Here is a 21,961-nt window from a genome sequence, read left to right as displayed (position 1 = left end):
GCCTCAACCCAAAAGCTTCATAAATCTATAGTTCTAGACCTGTTGGCTTAAAACAAGAACAATGCTAATCAATTCTCATTTGAAACATCCCCATTACAATAAATTTTCAACTTTTTGCCAAGTTTTGAGGCAAAAAATTTTCACAACGGTAAGACGCCCCACCCTCGGCTTAGCTTTTCTTGGAAGTGCTAACTTACGATTTACTCTAACAATTCTACTGTAGATACAAATTTGTGCCATAATGCGTTCACATACAAAGAAAATGGGCCGATCGACACTCTCGTTAAGAGCTGCTGGCATGGGGGTGATTCTATCAGTCCATGAAGTGATCTGATAACTCAAAATGACCTCACCCGGCTCCTCCTTGTAAGCCTTTTTCCATTATTCCAGCACAAATCCTCCCACCAGCCAATCAAAAAACAACTCTGGCACAATTTCAAAACAAGGCTGGCAGAATTAGACGATTTGGGTTTTTTGGTGCAATTTGTGTTTGTGTAATTATAATAAACGCCCAATTTTGTTTCTGTTTCCTGTGTGTTTATTTATTTTTTGATTGTCCCAATTAGGACAAATAACACGACAATATATCACGTGAAGTACGTCATAAAACAATAGGAGTCCATGGATGTTTGTGTCACTACGCGGTCAAAAATTTGTTTATTTCCAAAGCCAGCAATAAATAGCCATAGTACACTACCCCCTCTACCATAGTCAAGAAATTGAATTTAAAAATCGTCTAGCAAGAAAAAAATTGTAAACAAAAATATATAAACCATATTTACATTACACAAAACACAAAACACAACTGGCATTCATTTAATTGATGCAAAATACAATTCCAACAACAAGCCTTGCATTGTGGTACTATAGCGTCTAAGCAAAAATCTGTAGTTTTACAATAAAACCAAAACAAAATTCTCCCTCCTTCAACAAAAGGCTTTTTCTCTCCTTTCATCACCACTTTGCTGTTTTCTTTTTAATTTCACTCCTTTGAGTTATTTACCAACTACATTGTCATTCCTTTTAATATCCCACTATTTCTAACAAAATAGTATTCGTTCACTAACCTTTAGTCGTTCCTTATAGCACACTCACCTACAGAGCATTTGTCACTCATTTATATCCTCCAACTACATTATTATACCCAAAAATGAAGTTCTCAACTGCTACATTAATTGCTGTGTTGTCATCGATCTTGTCAGTCGAGGCATCCTGTTCATACGATGGTGGTAACTACTACTGTTCAGAAACTACCAAAGTCGTCTACAAAGGTATTGGTTTCTCTGGAAGTTATCAAGATGTCACCAATATGGATGAAAGTAGTGGTTCTTGTACCCAGCAATCATACTCCTTTTCAGGCAACTTGAGTCCTCTTGATGAGGAGTTGTCAGTTCATTTCAGAGGTCCTTTGAAATTGTTACAATTTGGTGTTTACTACCCAAGTGGATCCAATAGTAAAGCCAAGAGAGAAGTTGAGGATTGCAATACTCAACATATCCATCATAAACATAAGAGAGCCACTGAAGTTGTTCAAGTTACTCAAACTGTTTTGGTTGATGGAAATGGAAACACAGTAACTTCACAAACTACTGAAACAGCCACTGTTGATGATAATGCACAACAACAACAAGACACTTCTTCTTCTTCTTCTTCTTCTGCTGCTGCTGCTGGTACCACTTCCATTACCAATTTAGCTGGTCAAGGAAAAGCTTACAGATCAATCTCAACTTCATCTGCACCAACCACCACCTCATCAGATTCTTCATCTTCAGAAACTGCTTCAGCTGATGGTGCATGGGAAAGAGACACTTACTACACCCCAGGAAATGCTGACAACTGTGTCTTTTTGAACTACTACGGTGGCTCAGGATCTGGAGTCTGGTCATCCAAGTTTGGAAACTCATTATCTTATGCTAACTCAGACAATTCTGGTGGTTCGTCAAGTGCCGTTGCTTTAGAAGAAGTTACTATTGGATCAAACACTGAATTTGTTGTCATGTCAGGCCAAGAATGTTCAGGAAACTCTTGTGGGTACTACAGGGACGGAACTGTTGCTTACCACGGTTTTAATGGTAGTGAAAAGATTTTCATTTTCGAATTTGAAATGCCAAGTGATGGTTCTTCTGGATTCAATGCTGATATGCCAGCTGTTTGGTTGTTGAATGCCAAGATTCCAAGAACTTTACAATATGGTGATTCTTCTTGTTCATGTTGGAAAACTGGTTGTGGTGAATTAGATTTATTTGAAATCTTGTCATCTGGTTCTGACAAATTGATTAGTCATTTGCATGATGGTCAAGGTGCTTCATCAAACACCAACAATGGTGGTGGTGGATCCCAAGATTATTTCGCCAGACCAACCAGTGGATCCTTAAAAGCAGCTGTCATCTTCACTAGTAATGAAATTCATATTGTTCAAGTTGATGATTCAACCGACTTTGGTTCCAGTTTGGATGAAGATACTGTCAACTCCTGGTTACAACAATCAGGTTCAGCAGCCACCATCGGTTACTAGATTATCCTTACACAGACGTTTGCCTTTTTCCTTAAAAATTTTTTATCGTTCTGATATTTTGTATTTGTATTTGTATAGTAGTTAATAAAGAAATTCTCATATTAATACGCGATGAAAAATCACTAGATCTTCTTTTGCCAATGAGTCGACATGTTGGAGTAGACATAGGCACATCGTCAATTCGTGTCACTTACGACTCTCAGACTAATGAACTACCCATTGGTACACATAGGGGGAAATTTATCTCTCAGTCGTCAGTGCCAATTTACAAATCACTATTGCAATTGTTACCATCCCAATATGATTCTATTGCTATATCAGCCACCTGCTCCGCTGTCATTACGCGAAAGAGAAATGGATATCTAGAGCCATTCAATATAGAATCAACTGAGACACCCTCGGATATTTTACTTTGGATGGACAATTCTGCAATAAGGGAGACTGAATTTCTCAACAATTTATGCACAAGCGAGATTAGTCAAGCACGACGTCAATTAGGTGGCAAGTTCGTTGCCGAACTCGGACTTCCTAAGTTGAAAATGATTCAAAACTTGTTTGGAAACGAGGACTTGGTCTGTTTTGAGTTGTATGATTGGATCAGTTATTTGTTGAAATATGAAGCAACAGATGGGAAAGTTGCGTACCACCCTTTTGAGCACCATGAAAGTGCCGAGATGTACGCAATCGATGGATCGATTAAAGGCTGGTCGAAAAAGTTGCTCAGCGAAGCTGGGATTACCCTTGAGATTGGCGGAATAAGTCTACCCAGCGATGTCCCACGATTAGGTGAGCCTATTGGCGTGGTGTGTGGCACAAATGCTGTCATTGGACATGGATGTATTGACTGTTACGCAGGTTGGATCAACTCGTACTCAGGTACAAACGCAAACTCCTGCTTCATGGTTGCGGGCACATCTACATGCTTCATCTACAGTAGCCAACAGAGGGGTTACCACCCAGGAATATGGGGACCATACCGTCTTGCCAAAGACAGCCAATGGCTCTACGAATTTGGACAACCCGCAACAGGTAAATTATACGAACGAGTATTTGAAAAACATGGATTACTGAGAAATGACTACGCAACAACTTTCAAAACACTTGAGGAAGAAACTAGAGCCAAGAGCCAGAGTGGAAAAGGTATACACGAGTTATTAAAGGGTTACTTCTACTATGGTGATGTATATGGAAACAGAACACCATACCAAGATGGCAACATGTCAGAAATGATTGTTGATAACCCCAATGGACCATTGGGACCAATTATTAACACCACCACTCCTGAATCATTACTTGCTGAATACAACCTCATCATGGAATTTATTGTGTTCCAAACGAAAGAACTCATTGAACCTTTAGGAATAGATACCTTGATCATCTCCGGATCGCAGTCAAAAAATACTAGATTTGTCCAACTACTTGCTGATGTGTGTAATGTATCAGTCAAGGTGATTAGTGCCGATTGTTGTCTAGGCGCAGCGAAAATGGGCCATATAGCTCAACTATGTCAACAAAACTGGGCATACGAGAATGCTTTTGACGAAGTGACAAAGGGGAATACATCATCAAAGGTAGTGAATCCAGGTGAAAGCTGCGGCATGAAGTCTCCTACCCTGGAGACTGAATTGTCGTTGTTATATGTCAAGTATGAAATTTACCTGGATATGGCAAATAGACAAAGACAGTACAGAGACATGATGGGAGATATATATAGCTGAGAAGCGTAATACATCCTTTCTTTTGTATAGATTATTCCTCCTTTATGCAGCATCACAGTGGTACCTTTTTGCAACAAAAGGTCTCCTCATTTACCCCACTGGATGGAAACGACCCGAGAGAAAAACTAAAGCCAAAGGCTGCAAAAAAAGGGCGCAGTAAGTATTATTTGGACCAGCCAGTGAGGGGAGTTGGTGGACCCTTCGGTGAGTCTCTTTATCACAGGATGTAGCATAGCTTACCACCGGCGTCTCAAGCACAAATTTGTCACCCCCGTTCTATAACTTCTCCACGTCGATTCCCCTTGCATTTATCGTTTTGGTCCCCATCATTTCGGACAAGGAAAAAACTACGCAAAGACAAAACATCAAAAAAAAAAATTGAGCCTATTTACGAGCTTTTACAAGTCATACAACGCATCAACGAATGGTTCTTCAAGACCATCACATCCTCCTCAGTCGACACATCTCACTATGGACAACAGCACAGTCGATTTACACGAGCAAAGCCCTCCCTTCCAACAAAGCAACCGCCAACAGCAAGACCGATCAGACCCTAAATCTCGACTTTCCGAATTCTTTCGCAACGACGGTAACTTGGAAGGTGGTGGTGCACTGACTCTACCAAATATCTCCAACCAGTCCATCACGAAGCTAACCAATAAGCATACGACAAAGAGCCAAAACCCAACTAAGAAGAGAAGAACAACTACATCACGAGCTTGTGATGCTTGTGCTATAAGAAAAGTCAGATGTGGACCAACCACACCTTGTGCTCATTGCAAGACTAATGGATGGACGTGTACGAGGAATAGAGAACGCAAGAAATCAGGACCAAAAGCGTTGTCAAAGAAAACTATTGATTCGATTAGTAACCTAAGTGAAGTGATTGAACTTAACACAAATAGTGCAAACTGGACAAGACCGGAGTTGTCTTCGAAAAATTCCTCAACTACAGTGAACTCGAAAAGTCCTAGCGTTATTGAAGAAGAAACTACATCTTCCCATCACTCGACTCCATCTGTTAGTAACCGTTCGTCAGTTGCACACTCTGTGACTCCGATCCCACCACAGCAAGCAAGACAGAATAGTTATCAACAAGTAGATAATCAACAGATATCACCAAGTCAACTTCCAGAGAGTGCTAGTCTTCGAACAGTGCCAAGTCAACTACTAACTCTGACAAGCAATGATACACAAACCGACACCACCACAGAGGAATATCTTGTCACCCCTTTCCATTTGATTGAGAATTTAAACTTGATCGGTGAAGAGCCTTCCATTTTGGAGTTGCTTGCGCCATTGACGGTAAACTCCGTATTGGCCAATTTTTCCAGGTTGGTGGCATTTTTAAATAAAAATTATCCTAATATCACCAACACTGAAGGAATAAACACCCATTTTCAAGAAATCAACTTGGTTGATCATCATGATGATTCGCTTTACTTGTCCACGCTACTAATAATCATCACCTTGAATCAAATCATTGCGGAAATATTAATTAAGTTGAAGAAACAGAAATTTAAAAGGTTTGTAAGATATCCAAAGAAATACCTCGCTTTCCGACCATTTAAAACGTTTAAGAACTTGTGCCATTTCAAAGTATTGGAAATTTTTTCCTTAATCGAAAAGAATTTTATTGTTCCTTCGATCATACCCAGAAATAAAGCCAATGGAAATCAAAATTTATTTGCTCATTTAAGTCAGTATCAAATCTACTACAATCTAGCATTATCAAACATGCAATTGTGTAACTACAACCACATCCTAAATTTGACGAATACGCTTAACTCAGCAACAGATTGTTATAATGCATACGGTAATGAAGCACAAGAACATCAAAAGATTTTGTACCTTAGTCGAGCAATTAGCACATTTCAACTAATCAATGTCAAGGAAAATGATTCATTGGTACCTATTCGTGAACTATACGAGCTCATCTACTCCTTTGAACGGTATTATATCATATTCAGCTCGTACAATTACGATGTCAATGTCTTTAGAAATAATGATGTCATGTTGCACTTGAAAAGTAGGAAGTATCGTGGTGAGGGTTATCCGTATGAATTAATGCACATGATCGAGGATCTGGGGTTGATAAACCCCCTTTGCAAGAATTCATGGTTTAATCTGCTGTTGGAGTTTGATAAACCACAACCAGGATATTTTGAATTGAAAGGGAGAATTGATGCGTTAAGATCTACAGATCATATGTGGAATATTCTTCGGGAGGTTTTATTGTTCAAGATTATGCTTGTACGACCGTTAAATTTTGACCAAAGCAAATTGGAAATTGTTCGAATTATAGATGCAATCAGTAACAGTTTAGAGATTGCCGATTCAGATGTTTTCAAGGTTAAGGTATCCAATTACCAAATATTGCAACCATTGTTGCATATTTTGAAAATATTTCTTGAAATCAAGCAAGTGGAGGTACGGCTAGGAAAGCCGGTCAACATACAAGACCAAGAGTTGTTGGTTAGATATACTGAACTTTTAATCACTCATTTACCATTTTTCAACAATATCAACAAGTTGATTCGAGCTCACAAGATACTCAACAACTGGTTTTTGATGTTGAGTGAAGTGAAAAAGGAGGACACGTCTAATGAAAAGCAGGAACAGGCACAGTTGCAATCTAGCCAGTACCAACCAACACCGCACACCCCACACAACATAGATATACCATTACACACAGGAATCACACCACAAGCTCAACCGTCATTTTCTCATTTACAACCACAACAACGACTTGCGTCTCAAATAGATGTCAATGAATTGATGAGGGACTTTACAGTGTCTAGATTAGACGGTCCCGATTTTGAAGTGAATAACCCCACTCCAGCGATCCAATACAGAGCGGACGACGACGAAGATGATGAAGAGCAAGACTTTTTCACTATTGTACCGAAGAATGAACACGGTCATAATTTTGTTAACCAAGCTTCATCGGCAAACTTTTTGGCCAATGACCCACCCACACCACAGTTTAATTTCCCCAATGTAAACAACAACAATCTACCCATGAGCGCTAGCACTAGGAGTTTTTTCTCATTGTTGAACGCTACAAACTACGTTGAGGATAATCTGTTAGACGGTAACCAAGGCTCTGACAAGGGCAACGTAATGGGCTCCAGCTTTTTCAATTTAAGTAATCTAAGGTAATGTAAGTACAGCTTTGTCTTAATTGTGTATAACATCAGTCTCTTGTAAATTGTTTATTGTGAGGAATGACAATTTTAGTCAACGAAAAAAAAAAAATACAATCTCGACAAATTCCACAACAACCACTATAGAGTAACAAATTTCATCCAATATAGACGTATTGCCATTCAACATAGCGATCCAACAAAGCCATTTCGTTAAACCAATTATATTAGGCTAATCACACAGACAGCACATTTTTCAATTGCATTTACTAGTAAACAATGGATTTAGACACGGATGTACCAATGGAGGACGTTGAAGACCAACAGCAAACCTACAATAGCAACGAATCTGCAATCAAATCGGCCAACAAAGCCAATGTCAAGGAGACAGCCACATCAGACGACGCCAAAGAAAAAGCGCCATCTCTAGATGCCCTGTCAATTAACCAATTAGACGCATGGATCGAAAAGTTATCAAAATGTGAACCTCTTTCAGAAGCAGATGTTAAGAAATTATGTAACATGGCTATTGACGTCTTGCTACGCGAAGAAAATGTCCAGCCAGTTCATGTACCAGTGACGATTTGTGGTGATGTCCATGGCCAATTTCACGATTTAATGGAATTGTTCAAAATTGGTGGTCCTTGCCCCGACACCAACTATTTGTTTATGGGTGACTATGTCGATCGTGGTTACTATTCAGTTGAAACTGTGTCATATTTGGTTTGTATGAAGGTGAGATTTCCTAATAGGATCACCATTCTAAGAGGAAATCACGAGTCTAGACAAATCACTCAAGTTTATGGATTTTATGATGAATGTTTACGAAAATATGGTTCTGCAACCGTTTGGAAAGTGTTTACTGACTTGTTTGACTATTTCCCTATTACAGCATTAGTTGACAATAAAGTGTTTTGTTTACATGGTGGGTTATCGCCAATGATTGAAACCATTGACCAAGTAAGAGAATTAAACAGAATTCAAGAGGTGCCACACGAGGGTCCCATGTGTGACTTGCTATGGTCCGATCCAGATGATAGAGGCGGCTGGGGTATTAGTCCTAGAGGTGCTGGATTCACTTTTGGTCAAGATATTTCCGAGCAGTTCAATCACACTAATGACTTGAGTTTAATTGCAAGAGCACATCAGTTGGTTATGGAAGGTTTTAGTTGGAGCCATCAAGAAAACGTTGTCACAATCTTTTCAGCTCCAAATTATTGCTATAGATGTGGTAACCAAGCAGCAATAATGGAGATGGATGAACAACACAACAGACAATTTTTGCAATACGATCCATCAGTAAGGCCGGGTGAGCCAACAGTTACAAGAAAGACTCCTGATTACTTCTTGTAAGGAGAAAGTTGTGTAGACCGATTTAGTACTTTAATGTATTTGTATTACGAGAGTATCAGGTAGTGTCGCAACATTTATCTACACGACATTGAGTAGCCAACCAGAGGTTGTAGAAAATCAAACTGTAAGCAGACAAAAAAATTTACCAATTTGGTTAAGAGTATCCATAACGATGTTGAGAGCACAAGTTAGAACCATACCTAGATTAACAGTCCCCTGCAGGTCGTTATATACCTCAGTATTGGACTCAGATATCAATATCACTAAAAATGGTAAAGTAAATTTGTCTGTTGGTCCAGGAGGTCGTTCGTCAAGAACTGGATACACAGCAACAGTTTTTGGTGCTAGTGGGTTCTTGGGACGTTATCTTGTATCAAAGCTTGCCAGACACGGTACTACTACAATTGTTCCATACAGAGATGATTTAAAAAAGAGATTTTTGAAAGTTGCCGGTGACTTAGGAGTTGTCAATTTCGTCGAAATCGATGCTCGTAATTTGCAAAGCATACAAGATTCAGTTGCTCATTCAGATATTGTTATCAACTGTATTGGTGCTGACTACAACACCAAGAATTTTTCCATGGCTGATATCAATATTGCTTTGGCCGAAAGAATTGCTCAAGCTACTAAAGATGCTGGTGTTCCAAGATATATCCATGTCAGTTCCTACAATGCTGATCCAAAGTCAGAATCAGTATTTTACGCAACCAAAGGAGTTGGTGAACAAGTTGTCAGAGATATCATCCCCGATTCCACAATCGTCAGACCATCTCAAATGTTTGGAAGAGAAGACAATTTGTTAAATTACTTAGGACCAAAAATTAAAATGTGGACTCCCAATAGAAACCAAAAACAAATTTACCCAGTTCATGTACTTGATGTAGCTAGAGCTTTGGAAAAAATTGCTTATGACGACTCCACTACTGGTCAATTGTATGAATTGTATGGACCAGAGAAATTGTCATACCTAGATATCAGACAAATGATTCATGGTATTACTGAAAACTATGCACAAGCCGGTCCAATCAGTTACAATTTCCACGACTATGACTTGCCATTGCCTATTGCTAAATTAATCGCACAAGCACAACAATTAGTATGGTGGAAATTGTCAAACCCAGACCAAATGCAAAGACATATTATAGATCAACATATAGACCCTGCTGCTAAAACTTTTGCGGACTTGGGCTTACACGATCAAACCAAATTGGCTGACGTATTGTTCAGCTATGTTAAACAATGGAGACATCCATTGATTGCCCAAAAAGGTGGTCCTAATCACAAGAAGTTGGATGAATTGAGAACCATCCAGCATTTTACTGATTAAGTAGTGTATAAGTAAAGGAGTTTTTATTATTATATTATCTCGTAGATACCCGAGGCGAATCTTGTGATAAGATGTTTTATGAGATAATAATTTTTATTTTTCTTTCACCAAACCTCACCCCACTAGAGTACACACCTCTACAACTTCACGCTTGATGTACCAACTTCCACTGATTAAAGAGTTTAGAGCGCTGTCACTGGAGGAACAGAAAGAGGTAATTGACCACCTTTTTGAACCTTGTGACTCCCTCAACTGGTTTATACAATCATTTATTATTCGGAAAAAGTATGAATCTTACCCTGAGTTTATCAATTTGGTTCGCTACGAACTTGAAATTTTAGTACACCGAAATGGGTTTTTTGCAGTGAGGAATGGATTCGAGGCAAATAGCTTAATCAATGATATAATATCTGCGCATCCGAGATTAGGAGCTCCAAAAACAACTAAATTGAGTGAACATTCAGCTGAGGAACAAAGGAAGCTTGGTGGTGAAGAGATGCAAAAGAGATTGGCTGAGCTTAACGAAAAGTATGAAAAGACGTTCCCTGGGTTGAGATATGTTGTATTTGTCAACGGTCGAAGCCGAGATGAAATCATTGTCAACATGGAAGATAGGATCAAGCGTAATAACATTGAGTTGGAGAAAAAGGAGGCTTTTGATGCCATGTGTGATATTGCATTGGATAGAGCGGCCAAGTTGGGTGTTAAGTTGTAGTAGTAACACAAGTGTGTATGACCTTCTAATAGATTATCATTCTGAATTGTATGGCTTGTGTTTTATTACTTTTCGGTTGGCGAACGACTTTTCTCAATTTTCGTTGAACAAAATTGCGTCAAAATATCTGAAGATAACATTTAGCAATAAAAGGACCATTTAGCAATCCATCAAAACAACAATGGTATGTACCACCCCCAACTGGCTCTTCGGTGATTCAATTGTACTAACTTTTCCCTAGGCTGGTGCTTTAGAAAATGCAAGGAAAGAAATTAAACGTCTTTCATTAGATGACCACAAGGAAACTCACTACGGGCAAATCTTTTCTGTGTCGGGACCTGTCGTGGTCGCTGAAAATATGATAGGATGTGCGATGTACGAGTTGGTCAAAGTAGGACATGACAACTTGGTTGGAGAGGTTATTAGAATCAATGGAGATAAAGCCACTATTCAAGTTTATGAAGAAACTGCTGGTGTCACTGTGGGTGACCCAGTGTTGAGAACAGGAGCTCCATTGTGTGCTGAGTTGGGTCCTGGTTTGTTAAACACTATTTACGATGGTATTCAAAGACCATTGAGATCTATTAAAGAAAAGACCAACTCGATTTACATTCCACGTGGTGTTGATGTGCCATCATTGTCAAGAACAGCTGAATATGATTTCAAACCAGGTCAATTGAAAGTCGGTGACCACATTACTGGTGGTGATATCTTTGGATCCATTTATGAAAACTCCTTGTTGGATGACCATAAGATTTTGCTTCCACCTAGGGCTAGAGGTACCATTACCTCTATTGCTGAACCAGGGTCTTACAATGTTGAAGATACTGTTTTGGAATTGGAATTTGATGGAAAAAAGCATAAATACTCCATGATGCATACATGGCCGGTAAGAGTTCCAAGACCAGTTGCTGAAAAATTGACTGCTGATTACCCATTGTTGACTGGTCAAAGAGTTTTAGATTCGTTGTTCCCATGTGTTCAAGGTGGTACCACATGTATCCCCGGTGCTTTCGGTTGTGGGAAGACTGTTATTTCTCAATCTTTGTCAAAGTATTCCAACTCGGATGTGATCATCTACGTTGGATGTTTCTCGAAAGGTACTCAAGTTATGATGAGCGATGGTCAAGATAAATCAATTGAAGATATCCAAGTTGGTGAACTCGTTATGGGTAAAGATGGCTTGCCTAGATCTGTCGTTGGATTGCCAAGAGGTTACGATACCATGTACGATGTTAAGCACATCAGCGGACATAGATGTGGCGCCGAAGTTCATGGTATGATGGATTTCACCGTTTCTTCTGACCACAAGTTAGTATTGCGTACCAAGCAAAATGTGCTTGTTACAACTCGCAACTATGCTGGTAAGACTTATGCTGCAGTCAACTATTTTGCGTTGGAGGATTCGAAATATGGTGTGCAGATGGTCAGAGTAAAAACCAAGGTTTATGGGTACCACGTGCATGGTGGGCAAGCCGGTGCTGAAGAGAAAGCACGCCTCTTTGCGGCGGCACTTGATCTTAGCGAATACATTGAGTGGACCATCGAAGCTAAAGACTATGCAAAGGTAGACGTGAATGTTAAAAGTAATACCACGCAATTGATAAACCCAGTTTGGTTGGAAACAGGGGCACTTGGAAAGTGGTTGGAAAATAGAGGTCTGAACAAAGCCTTGGCCCCGACCTTAGCCTATTTACTTGGTTTATGGGTTGGTGATGGTTATATGGAACGCGCTGCATTCTCTTTTGATCCAAAGGACACCGGATTAGTTGAAAGAGTCGAGCGCGACGTTGATTTGCTTGGGTTATCTATGACTTCCAACGAATACCATCATAGATGCGATGATCTTTCAAATAACGGTGTTTCAAATGACGACAATGTCGCCGAAACAGATTTTGATGCAACCGACTACGAGAACTTTATTGGCAAGCAAGTGGCTATTGCAAGAGCCCAAAATGCTGACATCCATTTAGAAAGTGATTCTGATACTGATCTCTCTGAAATCTTCGAGGACGAGATCGAAACATCAGACTCTGACATGACTTATGAATCAGATTTTTCTGCAACTTCATGGGATAAACGAGGCGATTTGACCGTTACTCTCCACGGAAAAGGAGTCCGTTTGAACGGAATTGGAAAGCACAATAATTCTAACAACGTCTTCTGGGATGCCATTGAGTATTTTGGAGCGAGACAGAAGACCCAGAATGGCTTTGAAAAAACCGTCCCCGATCACTTGGCCTTTGACGACATTAGTGTTAGAGAATTCTTCTTAGCTGGTTTGATTGATTCTGATGGTTACGTGAAAGAAAATTCCGACGGTTCAAAGAATGCTACGATCTCAACAATTTATAAATCCGTTTGCTATGGTGTTCTCAAAGTTGCGCGCTCTTTGGGAATTAAGGTATCAATTAGCACCGAGGATGCCAAAGTTGATCTGGCTGGAGCCAATCATCAGTTTGTGTACCGAGTTTTCTTGAATGGTCCAGCTTTTGCTGGAGTTCTCGCAAAATGTGCTCTTGAGAGAAAGAAGTCAGCGGAAACAGATTTTGAAAGAGGGCCAGTTTCGTTCCATTTCGATTTGGTCCCTTGTGGAAAACAAGACTATTATGGTATCACTTTAGACGAATCTTCCGATCATCAATTCCTTCTTTCCAATATGGCCTTAGTGCACAATTGCGGTGAAAGAGGAAATGAAATGGCGGAAGTCTTGATGGAATTCCCGGAATTGTTTACTGAAATTGATGGAAGAAAGGAACCAATTATGAAGCGTACAACTTTGGTTGCCAATACTTCAAATATGCCTGTTGCTGCCAGAGAAGCTTCAATCTACACTGGTATCACTTTAGCCGAGTATTTCAGAGATCAAGGTAAAAACGTTTCCATGATTGCTGATTCGTCTTCACGTTGGGCCGAAGCTTTGAGAGAAATTTCTGGTAGATTGGGTGAAATGCCTGCTGATCAAGGTTTCCCTGCTTATTTGGGAGCCAAGTTGGCATCCTTCTATGAAAGAGCAGGTAAAGCTACAGCTTTGGGTGGACCAGATAGAATTGGATCAGTTTCCATTGTTGCTGCCGTTTCACCGGCAGGTGGTGATTTCTCAGATCCAGTTACTACTTCCACTTTAGGTATCACTCAAGTGTTTTGGGGTTTGGATAAGAAGTTGGCACAAAGAAAGCATTTCCCTTCGATAAATACTGCCGTTTCATATTCCAAGTATACCAATGTGTTGAATAGCTATTATGATAAAAACTATCCTGAATTCCCACAATTAAGAAACAAGATTAAGGAGATTTTGTCGAATGCCGAAGAGTTGGAGCAAGTTGTTCAATTGGTTGGTAAATCTGCATTGAGTGATTCCGACAAGATTACATTGGATGTTTCTGCTTTGATCAAGGAAGATTTCTTGCAACAAAATGGTTATTCCACCTATGATGCATTCTGCCCTATCTGGAAAACTTTCGATATGATGAAGGCATTTATCTCGTACTACGATGAAGCACAAAAGGCAGTTGCTAATGGTGCTCAATGGTCGAAATTGTCAGAAGCTACTAGTGATGTCAAGCATGCTGTTTCATCAGCCAAGTTCTTTGAACCAAGTAGAGGTGAAGAAGAAGGTGAAAAGGAGTTTGGCGAATTGTTGACCAACATCTCAGAGAAGTTTGCTGATGCTGCAGAATAGAGTGTCGGCTTTGTTTAGATTGAAAAAAAGAATATACGTTTTTAGCACAAATCTGAACAGTAATCAATAGAGTCATTTAAGAATGTCCAAATGCCATCAAAACAAGATGTCAAAAAGTTATCCACCCCGTCAACCAAATCGCGAACTTCTTCGTCAAACAGATTGACTATCGCTGTTCTTCTGTCAGTCTCTTCACCAAGGTTTGACTCATCAGCTGGTTTACTGTAATTTAAAACGAACTCATTGATGGGTATGCCTCTAGGGGTGTAAACTGGCTGGGGTGATGTATCTTCTTCTCGTGGTATAACCACAGTATTTCCCAAAGACTCACTTTTCTCTTCCTCTTCCTCTCGCTGTTGCATTTCCAAATCTGGTACTACTGGCTTTGATTTAAACCAAGATGCAATACTCTCAAGAAATGTCTTCGGTGCAATACCATAATCATCTCTTTGAAATGGATGCATATTATTCATAACAACGTCATTATTCTGTTGCGACTCAGTTGGTCTAAACCTATCATACCTGTTTCCAATATACTCATCAAACACATCACGTCCGAATAAGGAAGTTCCTCTAGGTCTAATACTACCTCGTTGCGGGTAATACAAATCAGCATCGTATGGTGGATTATGTGGCGATACGAGTGACGGAACTTCTGGGGTTGTTGATACGGAAAGCGGGTCAGAATGAGTTGGTGAAGGGATCTCAAATGAACTTGATGTTGTTATTGGTAGAACTTGGATGGTGGAGGCGACATTGGAGTTACTCGATTGAATATATTTGTAATGGTTTGTAATTTGAAGTTGAAGCTGATGGGTGGGACTTGATCTTGGAGATGCTGTATTGTATGTTCGACTAATGGGTGAAAGCTCCACTTGTGGTAGTAGTACCGGCTCTACAACCATCCTTAATGGAAACAGATCAGGTGGTAAGGTAAATATTGTAATGCTATTTGACTGCAAAATATATTGTCACAAAATTTGCAACAAATTGGATCAGAGCAAAACAGTGCACACTTACAGTAAAAGAAAACTACACAGATAAGACGCTCAGGGTAGGCGTTAGCTAAACTGATGTTTTACATATATATATATCAATTCACTCTCATAAAATTGGGATGATAGGGTTGTATATAAAAGACTGACTATTAAATATCATTTGTAGGTGTCATGTAGTCTAGGAACTCACATGTCTATACCACAGTAGCTTGAATATAACTTCAAGCAATACATATAAAAAGCGTGATTATTAATTAAAATTGCAAGACTTAAAGATAGGAAAGTTACCTGCTTTACTTTGATGTTTAGTGGAGTTGAATAATATAAAAGTGAGGAGACGAAATCAAATTTTAACAACAAAATTTTTGAAACTTTCACTCAATCAATTTCAAAATGTAAATAGTGGTATGAGTAATTGGGCTGATGCTTATAGTTGCATGCGATGATAAGTGTAGCAGTACATGCCCAATATACCTCCAAGTGATCATTCGGTAATACCTATTGTTGAGATAAACAAAAGATTTTTATCATCAAAAGCCACTATAAATGGTATCAATCGTCTCCCAGTTTCCTCCTTTTGCGAAACGGGAAATGAGTGAATGTCTCAGATACCATTTTTGTTGATGATAAAATAAAATAATTCACACGCTCTGTTAGTGCCGGACACCCTAAAACCCGTTGGCCCAATCTTTGGTACTGAGAATATAATGCTTAACACACCCTTTTTCCGGATTGGGTAGTCTCTTTCGGAACTTGAATATAAGTTATCAATTAGGATTTGTAAATCTCATGAATTTGTAGACTGTATTGTGGATTCAATTGTCCACCTCTGTATTTCTGTTTAATGGGACACTCTAGAGCGATATCCGCATCAAATCCTACATCAAACAACACTACATCTACTCTATCAATCATAACATCAGATACTTTTAAGCGATAAATACAAAATTCTATACATCTTCCACCTTACCTCTAATCAACATCAATTTTCCCTTCATCTTTCAACTTCTTGTACTTTTTCAACAACTTTCGGTTCAATTTCCTTCTACTTCCCTTAGCTCCATTGTCCGATGCATCATCGCTTTTTGGATCATTCTGATTCTTTCCAAAGAATGATTTAGAATCACCCATTAACTTTTCAAACTCTTGCAATTCTTTCAAAATCAAATCTTGTTCTTTTTTAACCTTTTCACGTTCAGCAATTAGCTCTTGTTCCCATTTCTTGAAACCCACTGGATTATCAACTTGATAAGGTGGAGCAAATGCCAATTTTTCTTCGGGTATCACGTCCCACAAGAATTGATCTTTAATTTTATTCATTGCTGGGTTGAGAGTTTTTAAACCAGATAATGACTTCTTCAAGGGGTGTTCTAAAATGGGATATATTTCATTATGATCCGGTTCCATATGAGCGCTTATCTCCTTTCCTAAATGGATCAAACTACGGTCATCACGTTCACCAGCTATAAAATTTTTGATTTTCTTGTCCAAATCTTTAGTCTTTTCTGGACGCACATGACGCTTTGGTGGTTGTGGGGGTTTAATAAACTCAGGTGGAATAACGAGATCTATTCCCTTGGGTTGGTTTATTCGATCAAGAATGTGTTTTTGTCCGAGTGACTCATATATAGACTCAAGTGATTGTTCTTGTAGGTGTTGTGGCATTTGCGGTAAAACAGATATGGGAAGGTACTGTGGGGGTTTTATTGACGAACCAACACCTCCGGAAGTCGACAATGTAGAGTTTCCCTCGGTTTCTGACCCGCCGGCATCCTTTAATCTTCCAAATATCTTTCTCTCTTCTTTTGATTTTGATTTGGGTTTGTCATATAGTTTCTTGTTAGCGACAGGCTTTGTCGTGTGGGATAGACATCGTATCGGTACCCCAATAGCACTAGATGAATGTGAAAATAGTCTCAAACACGTTTTACTTGTTAGCATCTTTTGGTTAGATAGTACAGTTAATGGCGAGTCACCAAAAAACTTGTGTGGGTCTTTTCTCTCTTCACCAATTGGAGAAAGTTGTAGAGACGCACACGACTCTGAGTAACGTACGGCAAATGTCGTATAAACCTATTATACGACATTGAATTGAGTGCCACAGTTTTCAATCAAATCTTTCTATCTATATGCAGGAACAAACAACTTTTGTGATTTGTTGAAAAATTTTGGTACCCGTGGGACCTAAATCAACAAAAAGTTGGACCAAATTACGCTTCTCCCAATTTACACTTGATTTTGCTTTTACACTTTCTGGTGTATGGTAAAGAAGTTTCGTCGGCCAAATTTATCAAAAATATTCAACATGTCTGTTCATAGAGAGAAAATTGATGTGTCTCAATTGCCCCACCACTACGATGGTCAAGTAACTCTTGCTGTTATTGGTGGTACAGGGTTATATGATTTACCAAACTTACGCCCAATTGCTAGGTTGACTATCAGTACTCCATGGGGATTCCCATCGAGTCCAATCACTATATCCAAGACCGAACTGGGCTTTCCTGTGGCGTTTTTGGCAAGACATGGTCAACATCATGATTTGTTGCCAAGTGATGTTCCTTCAAGGGCAAATATCGCTGCATTGAAGAAATTGGGAGTCAAGGCCATTGTTGCCTTTTCAGCTGTTGGATCGCTACAACAAGAAATCAAGCCTAGAGATTTTGTGTTGCCTACGCAAATCATCGACAGAACTAAAGGTATTAGACCATCCACTTTTTTTGAAAAGGGGTTTGTAGCTCATGCAATGTTTGGTGAGCCATTTGATTTGAAGTTGAATTCACTCATTGCCAACGCTATTCCATCGGAAGGGTTCCTTGAAGGGTTTGACAAAGAAGATGCTAATCCAACCTTGCATACTAAAGAACATACCAACAATGGTGAAGATTTGACGGTTATATGTATGGAAGGACCACAATTTTCCACTCGTGCTGAGTCAAAATTGTACCGTTCATGGGGTGGTTCCATCATCAACATGTCGGTTTTACCTGAAGCTAAATTGGCAAGAGAAGCGGAGATTGCTTATCAAATGATTTGTATGTCTACAGATTACGATTCATGGAATGAAAGTGAAGAGCCAGTCACTGTGGAAACAGTTGTTGGCAACTTGAAAGCTAATTCGGCCAATGCTTGCAAATTGGCAGCAAAATTGATTGATGAATTTGCTGAAAAAGGTGGTGAGATTGGTGACGATATTCAAGGATCAATGAAGTTTGCTGTTAGTACCAGTCCTCATGGAGTAAAGAAGGAGTTATTGGAAAAGATGCATTTCTTGTTTCCTGGTTATTGGCAAGTTTAGATAGACTAATAGACAATTATAAACAATTACATCTTCCGTCTCGTCGCAATCGTTATCCATTTACTAATATATACTCTAATAATACAATTTTCCTAGATGCTCTTTACTGAATGAGCTAATGAGTGAACTGGTCTCAAAACAGCTTCATCCAACTCATTTTCATATTCCAAATCATTCCATGAATCTTCTTTGGAGTTGTAACTACTGTAAATGACCCAGAATAAACAACCACCAATAAAGCAAGCCACAGCCAAACCAGTATAAGTCCAAACCATCTTGGGGTCTTTACTGACTGGTGACAATGCAATACCAATAGCTGAACCGAAAGCATTGGTAACGAGGAAAAGAGCCATAATGAATGATTTCATCGATACTGGTGCTTTAGTGTAGGCATATTCTAAACCAGTGACTGATGCGAAAATTTCCGACATGGCAATTAACCAGTAGGCTGGAGTTTGTAAAGCAATGTGGATATTGTTACCGTTTGGACATGCACCTGGATCATCATAACATGGACCAGATTTGTAAATATAGTGTTGCAAGACAGCGGCATAGATCATAGCACCAGTTCCAAACATGAAACCAAAGAAAATTTTGGTAATAGGTTTCACTGGGGTGAATCTTCTGAGGAATGGATAAACAAATCTTTCCATGATTGGAATAAAGATAATAATACAAATGGAGTCAAAAGCTTGTAAGAAATCGTTTGGCAATCCATGTGCTCTCATTTGACCTGCTTGCGAAACAAAATTGTTCAACATTTGACCATAAGTGACCCAATAAACTGGATAAAACACAAACACTTTACATGCATATAAAGCACGTCTAACTTCCTCAACGAAATGATCAGTCCATGGGTATTCCTTTTCTGGATGAACAGAAGGTTTAGCATTGTCAAGGTTAAATCCATTAGTCATACCAACCCAAGCACATTTAAAAGTTTTATTGATGATTTTATCTGAAACTGGAATATCAACCGATTTGTTCTTACCAGCAACCAATGAAGCCAAGGCAAGGAAAAAGAAACAGAATGGCAATAAATAAGCAGCCCAGAATCCAACATGAGCTTCTAATTCAGTAGTGGCAATAACTGACAAACTTCCAATATTAATCATTAAATAAAACCATAAAAATATATTTTGCACAGTGATATTTGGATCAACAATAACACGTTCCCCATTCTTTCTCACTGAAATTCTTGGTTTCCTTTTTGGAACTTGATCAGCCAAGTATGGTGACACATTGGACTTGATTAACCCAGTACCAACACCAATAATGATAATAGCAGTGACGTAACCCCCAAGAGCAGTGTTTTTGCTAGTGATGGATGGAATTGAAGTGACAAACAAGATCAAAATACCAACAATGTAAACAAAACAAGCAACGAAAAGGGTCTTGTATTTACCCCAATAGGTATCGGCAATCCAACCACCAAAGATAGGAGTGACATAACACCAGAATTGGAAAAAATAAGACAATGCAGTAGCACCTTGTTGTTTTAAATCCAATTGTCCCTTGGGATGATCATTAGGTCCATTTTGCATATAGTTTTGGAAAGGAGCTGATAACCCATAGTAGGAGAATCTTTCTGCCAATTCAACAACAGCAACTAACCAAGCTGCATATGGGATTCTATCAGCGACATGTCTCAATGTTTTAAATTCATGTTCTGTTGGTTCTCTACCTTCATCTTCCTCTTGAAGGGAATCATCAATAAAGTTGAGTTCGTTTGAAGTTGATTTCTTGACTTCAGCATCTTCACCAAGAGAATTGGTATGTATGACATTTTGTTGTTTTTCATTTGTTACAGATGGTGATGCATCTGACGAAGAAGTGAATGCTTCATCTTGGTGTTGTGGTTGTATTGGTTCTTCAACACTTTGTATATGGTTGTTTTTTTCTGACATAATGCAAAAGCCAAGACTATCGTAAGAAAGCTAAGAAATTTGATAAAAATATCTTGGTTAAGGGGAAAAGTATAATGTGATGAAAAAAAGGGATCTCTTGGTTAAAAAATACCCTTCAAGAAAAATTGCAACCTATTTATTGAAGGAAGGTTTTGAGGTAAAAGGAGCGGTTTTTGAAAAAGAAATGCAAAGTGATAAATAGAAATTGCGATTTACCCGAAGTGGGAAAATGGAAATCTTTTCTTCCCCAACTTGTCATTTGTCATTGATAAAAGAAAGAGTATGCATGCCATCTCATCTGATTAAAACAATAACCTTTGTCCTTCCTTGAAGGGCATTTTGACAATTTTTTTGTACTAACCCTCAATGTACTTTGGTTGCATTTCACCGGGTTTGTGTAGCCATCAAAAAAGAAATTCAAAACGAAAAACGGTGCACAAAAATAGCCGCTGCGTAGGACAATAACAAAATACATCATACTTTTTACAGGCATAAGTAGGCTTACAAAGACGACTTCCACCACAAAATGTATCACGAGCCCCCTCGGGTCGGGGAAAATAGTCGTGCGAGCTTTGTTTTAAAGGGATCGGTCTTATTGTCACTCTTTGTGTTTCGTGCCGTACGAACATAACCGACAAAAAAGAAAAGAAAGGAGTTGATTGTAATTAGAACAGCAATCATATAGAGGGTCTATCGTTAACAATTCCTGCAGGATGAGTTTGTAATCATATGTTCATGCCGTTTACATGGAAACTAAATACTTGTGGTGGTCGCAAGCGGGTTTCATTATTCTCCACCATCCGTTGCTTATGCATACACTCTCTTGTTTATGCCGCATGCGTAGGGCTATTCCCGCCTCATAGCTGTCTAGCATTTTAGTTTGTTTTTTCACGGCATTTTTCATGTCAAAAAATATTTCTTCTTTGTTCTTGATGGATCTCCGGTACACAAAAGTGCGAGATACAAAAAGACCATTTTTCATTTAATGGCAACTGGTGCCCAAAAGTTTGATCATTTATTCTGATTAGTAGCGACTTCCGAGCCACTAAGTGATCCCAGTGACTACTCCAATTTTAAGCCCCCCCAAAACCATACGTTTATGGATGAGTGAATTTCCGGTTATGCTCGGGGCGATCCAAAAAGAGTTGCGACCTTAGATCGATGAAACCCTTTCGGTCCGATCCGTTTCATTTAATGCATGTATTTTTTATAGAACCTGTGTAAATCGCCGTGTGGATATGTCTCTTTTGTTACCCCAGATTTGTAGGTTATGCATACAAGTGAGCTAAATCAAATAGCACAATG

The 21,961-nt window shown here is 39.0% G+C and overlaps 11 protein-coding genes across 11 annotated transcripts; 8 read left to right on the top strand and 3 right to left on the bottom strand. All coding sequences in view use genetic code 12, as the record gives it.

The window, feature by feature from the left end:
- Nucleotides 1–1,150: 1,150 nt before the first annotated feature.
- On the top strand, nt 1,151–2,515 carry CORT_0D07130 (Tos1 protein; the record flags this gene model as incomplete). The annotated part of the gene is made up of 1 exon (XM_003869630.1): nt 1,151–2,515. The coding sequence occupies one exon, from the start codon at nt 1,151–1,153 to the stop codon at nt 2,513–2,515; it is 1,365 nt and encodes a 454-aa protein (XP_003869679.1).
- Nucleotides 2,516–2,655: 140 nt separating this feature from the next.
- Nucleotides 2,656–4,233, top strand: CORT_0D07120 (hypothetical protein; the record flags this gene model as incomplete). Its single annotated transcript, XM_003869629.1, has 1 exon — nt 2,656–4,233. One exon carries the CDS (start codon nt 2,656–2,658, stop codon nt 4,231–4,233), a length of 1,578 nt encoding a protein of 525 aa, XP_003869678.1.
- Nucleotides 4,234–4,704: 471 nt separating this feature from the next.
- CORT_0D07110 (hypothetical protein) lies at nt 4,705–7,395 on the top strand (the record flags this gene model as incomplete). Its single annotated transcript, XM_003869628.1, has 1 exon — nt 4,705–7,395. The coding sequence occupies one exon, from the start codon at nt 4,705–4,707 to the stop codon at nt 7,393–7,395; it is 2,691 nt and encodes an 896-aa protein (XP_003869677.1).
- Nucleotides 7,396–7,658: 263 nt separating this feature from the next.
- On the top strand, nt 7,659–8,732 carry CORT_0D07100 (Pph21 protein phosphatase; the record flags this gene model as incomplete). Its single annotated transcript, XM_003869627.1, has 1 exon — nt 7,659–8,732. One exon carries the CDS (start codon nt 7,659–7,661, stop codon nt 8,730–8,732), a length of 1,074 nt encoding a protein of 357 aa, XP_003869676.1.
- A 172-nt stretch (nt 8,733–8,904) lies between these two features.
- Nucleotides 8,905–10,059, top strand: CORT_0D07090 (membrane protein; the record flags this gene model as incomplete). The annotated part of the gene is made up of 1 exon (XM_003869626.1): nt 8,905–10,059. The coding sequence occupies one exon, from the start codon at nt 8,905–8,907 to the stop codon at nt 10,057–10,059; it is 1,155 nt and encodes a 384-aa protein (XP_003869675.1).
- A 154-nt stretch (nt 10,060–10,213) lies between these two features.
- On the top strand, nt 10,214–10,774 carry CORT_0D07080 (hypothetical protein; the record flags this gene model as incomplete). The annotated part of the gene is made up of 1 exon (XM_003869625.1): nt 10,214–10,774. The coding sequence occupies one exon, from the start codon at nt 10,214–10,216 to the stop codon at nt 10,772–10,774; it is 561 nt and encodes a 186-aa protein (XP_003869674.1).
- A 181-nt stretch (nt 10,775–10,955) lies between these two features.
- On the top strand, nt 10,956–14,456 carry CORT_0D07070 (Tfp1 protein; the record flags this gene model as incomplete). The annotated part of the gene is made up of 2 exons (XM_003869624.1): nt 10,956–10,958; nt 11,016–14,456. 2 exons carry the CDS (start codon nt 10,956–10,958, stop codon nt 14,454–14,456), a joined length of 3,444 nt encoding a protein of 1,147 aa, XP_003869673.1.
- Nucleotides 14,457–14,497: 41 nt separating this feature from the next.
- Nucleotides 14,498–15,361, bottom strand: CORT_0D07060 (hypothetical protein; the record flags this gene model as incomplete). Its single annotated transcript, XM_003869623.1, has 1 exon — nt 14,498–15,361. One exon carries the CDS (start codon nt 15,359–15,361, stop codon nt 14,498–14,500), a length of 864 nt encoding a protein of 287 aa, XP_003869672.1.
- Nucleotides 15,362–16,426: 1,065 nt separating this feature from the next.
- On the bottom strand, nt 16,427–17,395 carry CORT_0D07050 (hypothetical protein; the record flags this gene model as incomplete). Its single annotated transcript, XM_003869622.1, has 1 exon — nt 16,427–17,395. The coding sequence occupies one exon, from the start codon at nt 17,393–17,395 to the stop codon at nt 16,427–16,429; it is 969 nt and encodes a 322-aa protein (XP_003869671.1).
- A 319-nt stretch (nt 17,396–17,714) lies between these two features.
- Nucleotides 17,715–18,749, top strand: CORT_0D07040 (Meu1 methylthioadenosine phosphorylase; the record flags this gene model as incomplete). Its single annotated transcript, XM_003869621.1, has 1 exon — nt 17,715–18,749. The coding sequence occupies one exon, from the start codon at nt 17,715–17,717 to the stop codon at nt 18,747–18,749; it is 1,035 nt and encodes a 344-aa protein (XP_003869670.1).
- Nucleotides 18,750–18,841: 92 nt separating this feature from the next.
- On the bottom strand, nt 18,842–20,656 carry CORT_0D07030 (Ptr2 oligopeptide transporter; the record flags this gene model as incomplete). The annotated part of the gene is made up of 1 exon (XM_003869620.1): nt 18,842–20,656. One exon carries the CDS (start codon nt 20,654–20,656, stop codon nt 18,842–18,844), a length of 1,815 nt encoding a protein of 604 aa, XP_003869669.1.
- Nucleotides 20,657–21,961: the final 1,305 nt, after the last annotated feature.

Source organism: Candida orthopsilosis (genome assembly GCF_000315875.1).
Source record: "Candida orthopsilosis Co 90-125, chromosome 4 draft sequence".
NCBI classification, from domain to species: domain Eukaryota; kingdom Fungi; phylum Ascomycota; class Pichiomycetes; order Serinales; family Debaryomycetaceae; genus Lodderomyces; species Lodderomyces orthopsilosis.
Note: the sequence above shows the minus strand (reverse complement) of the source record. Positions and strands in the feature narration are given on the sequence as shown.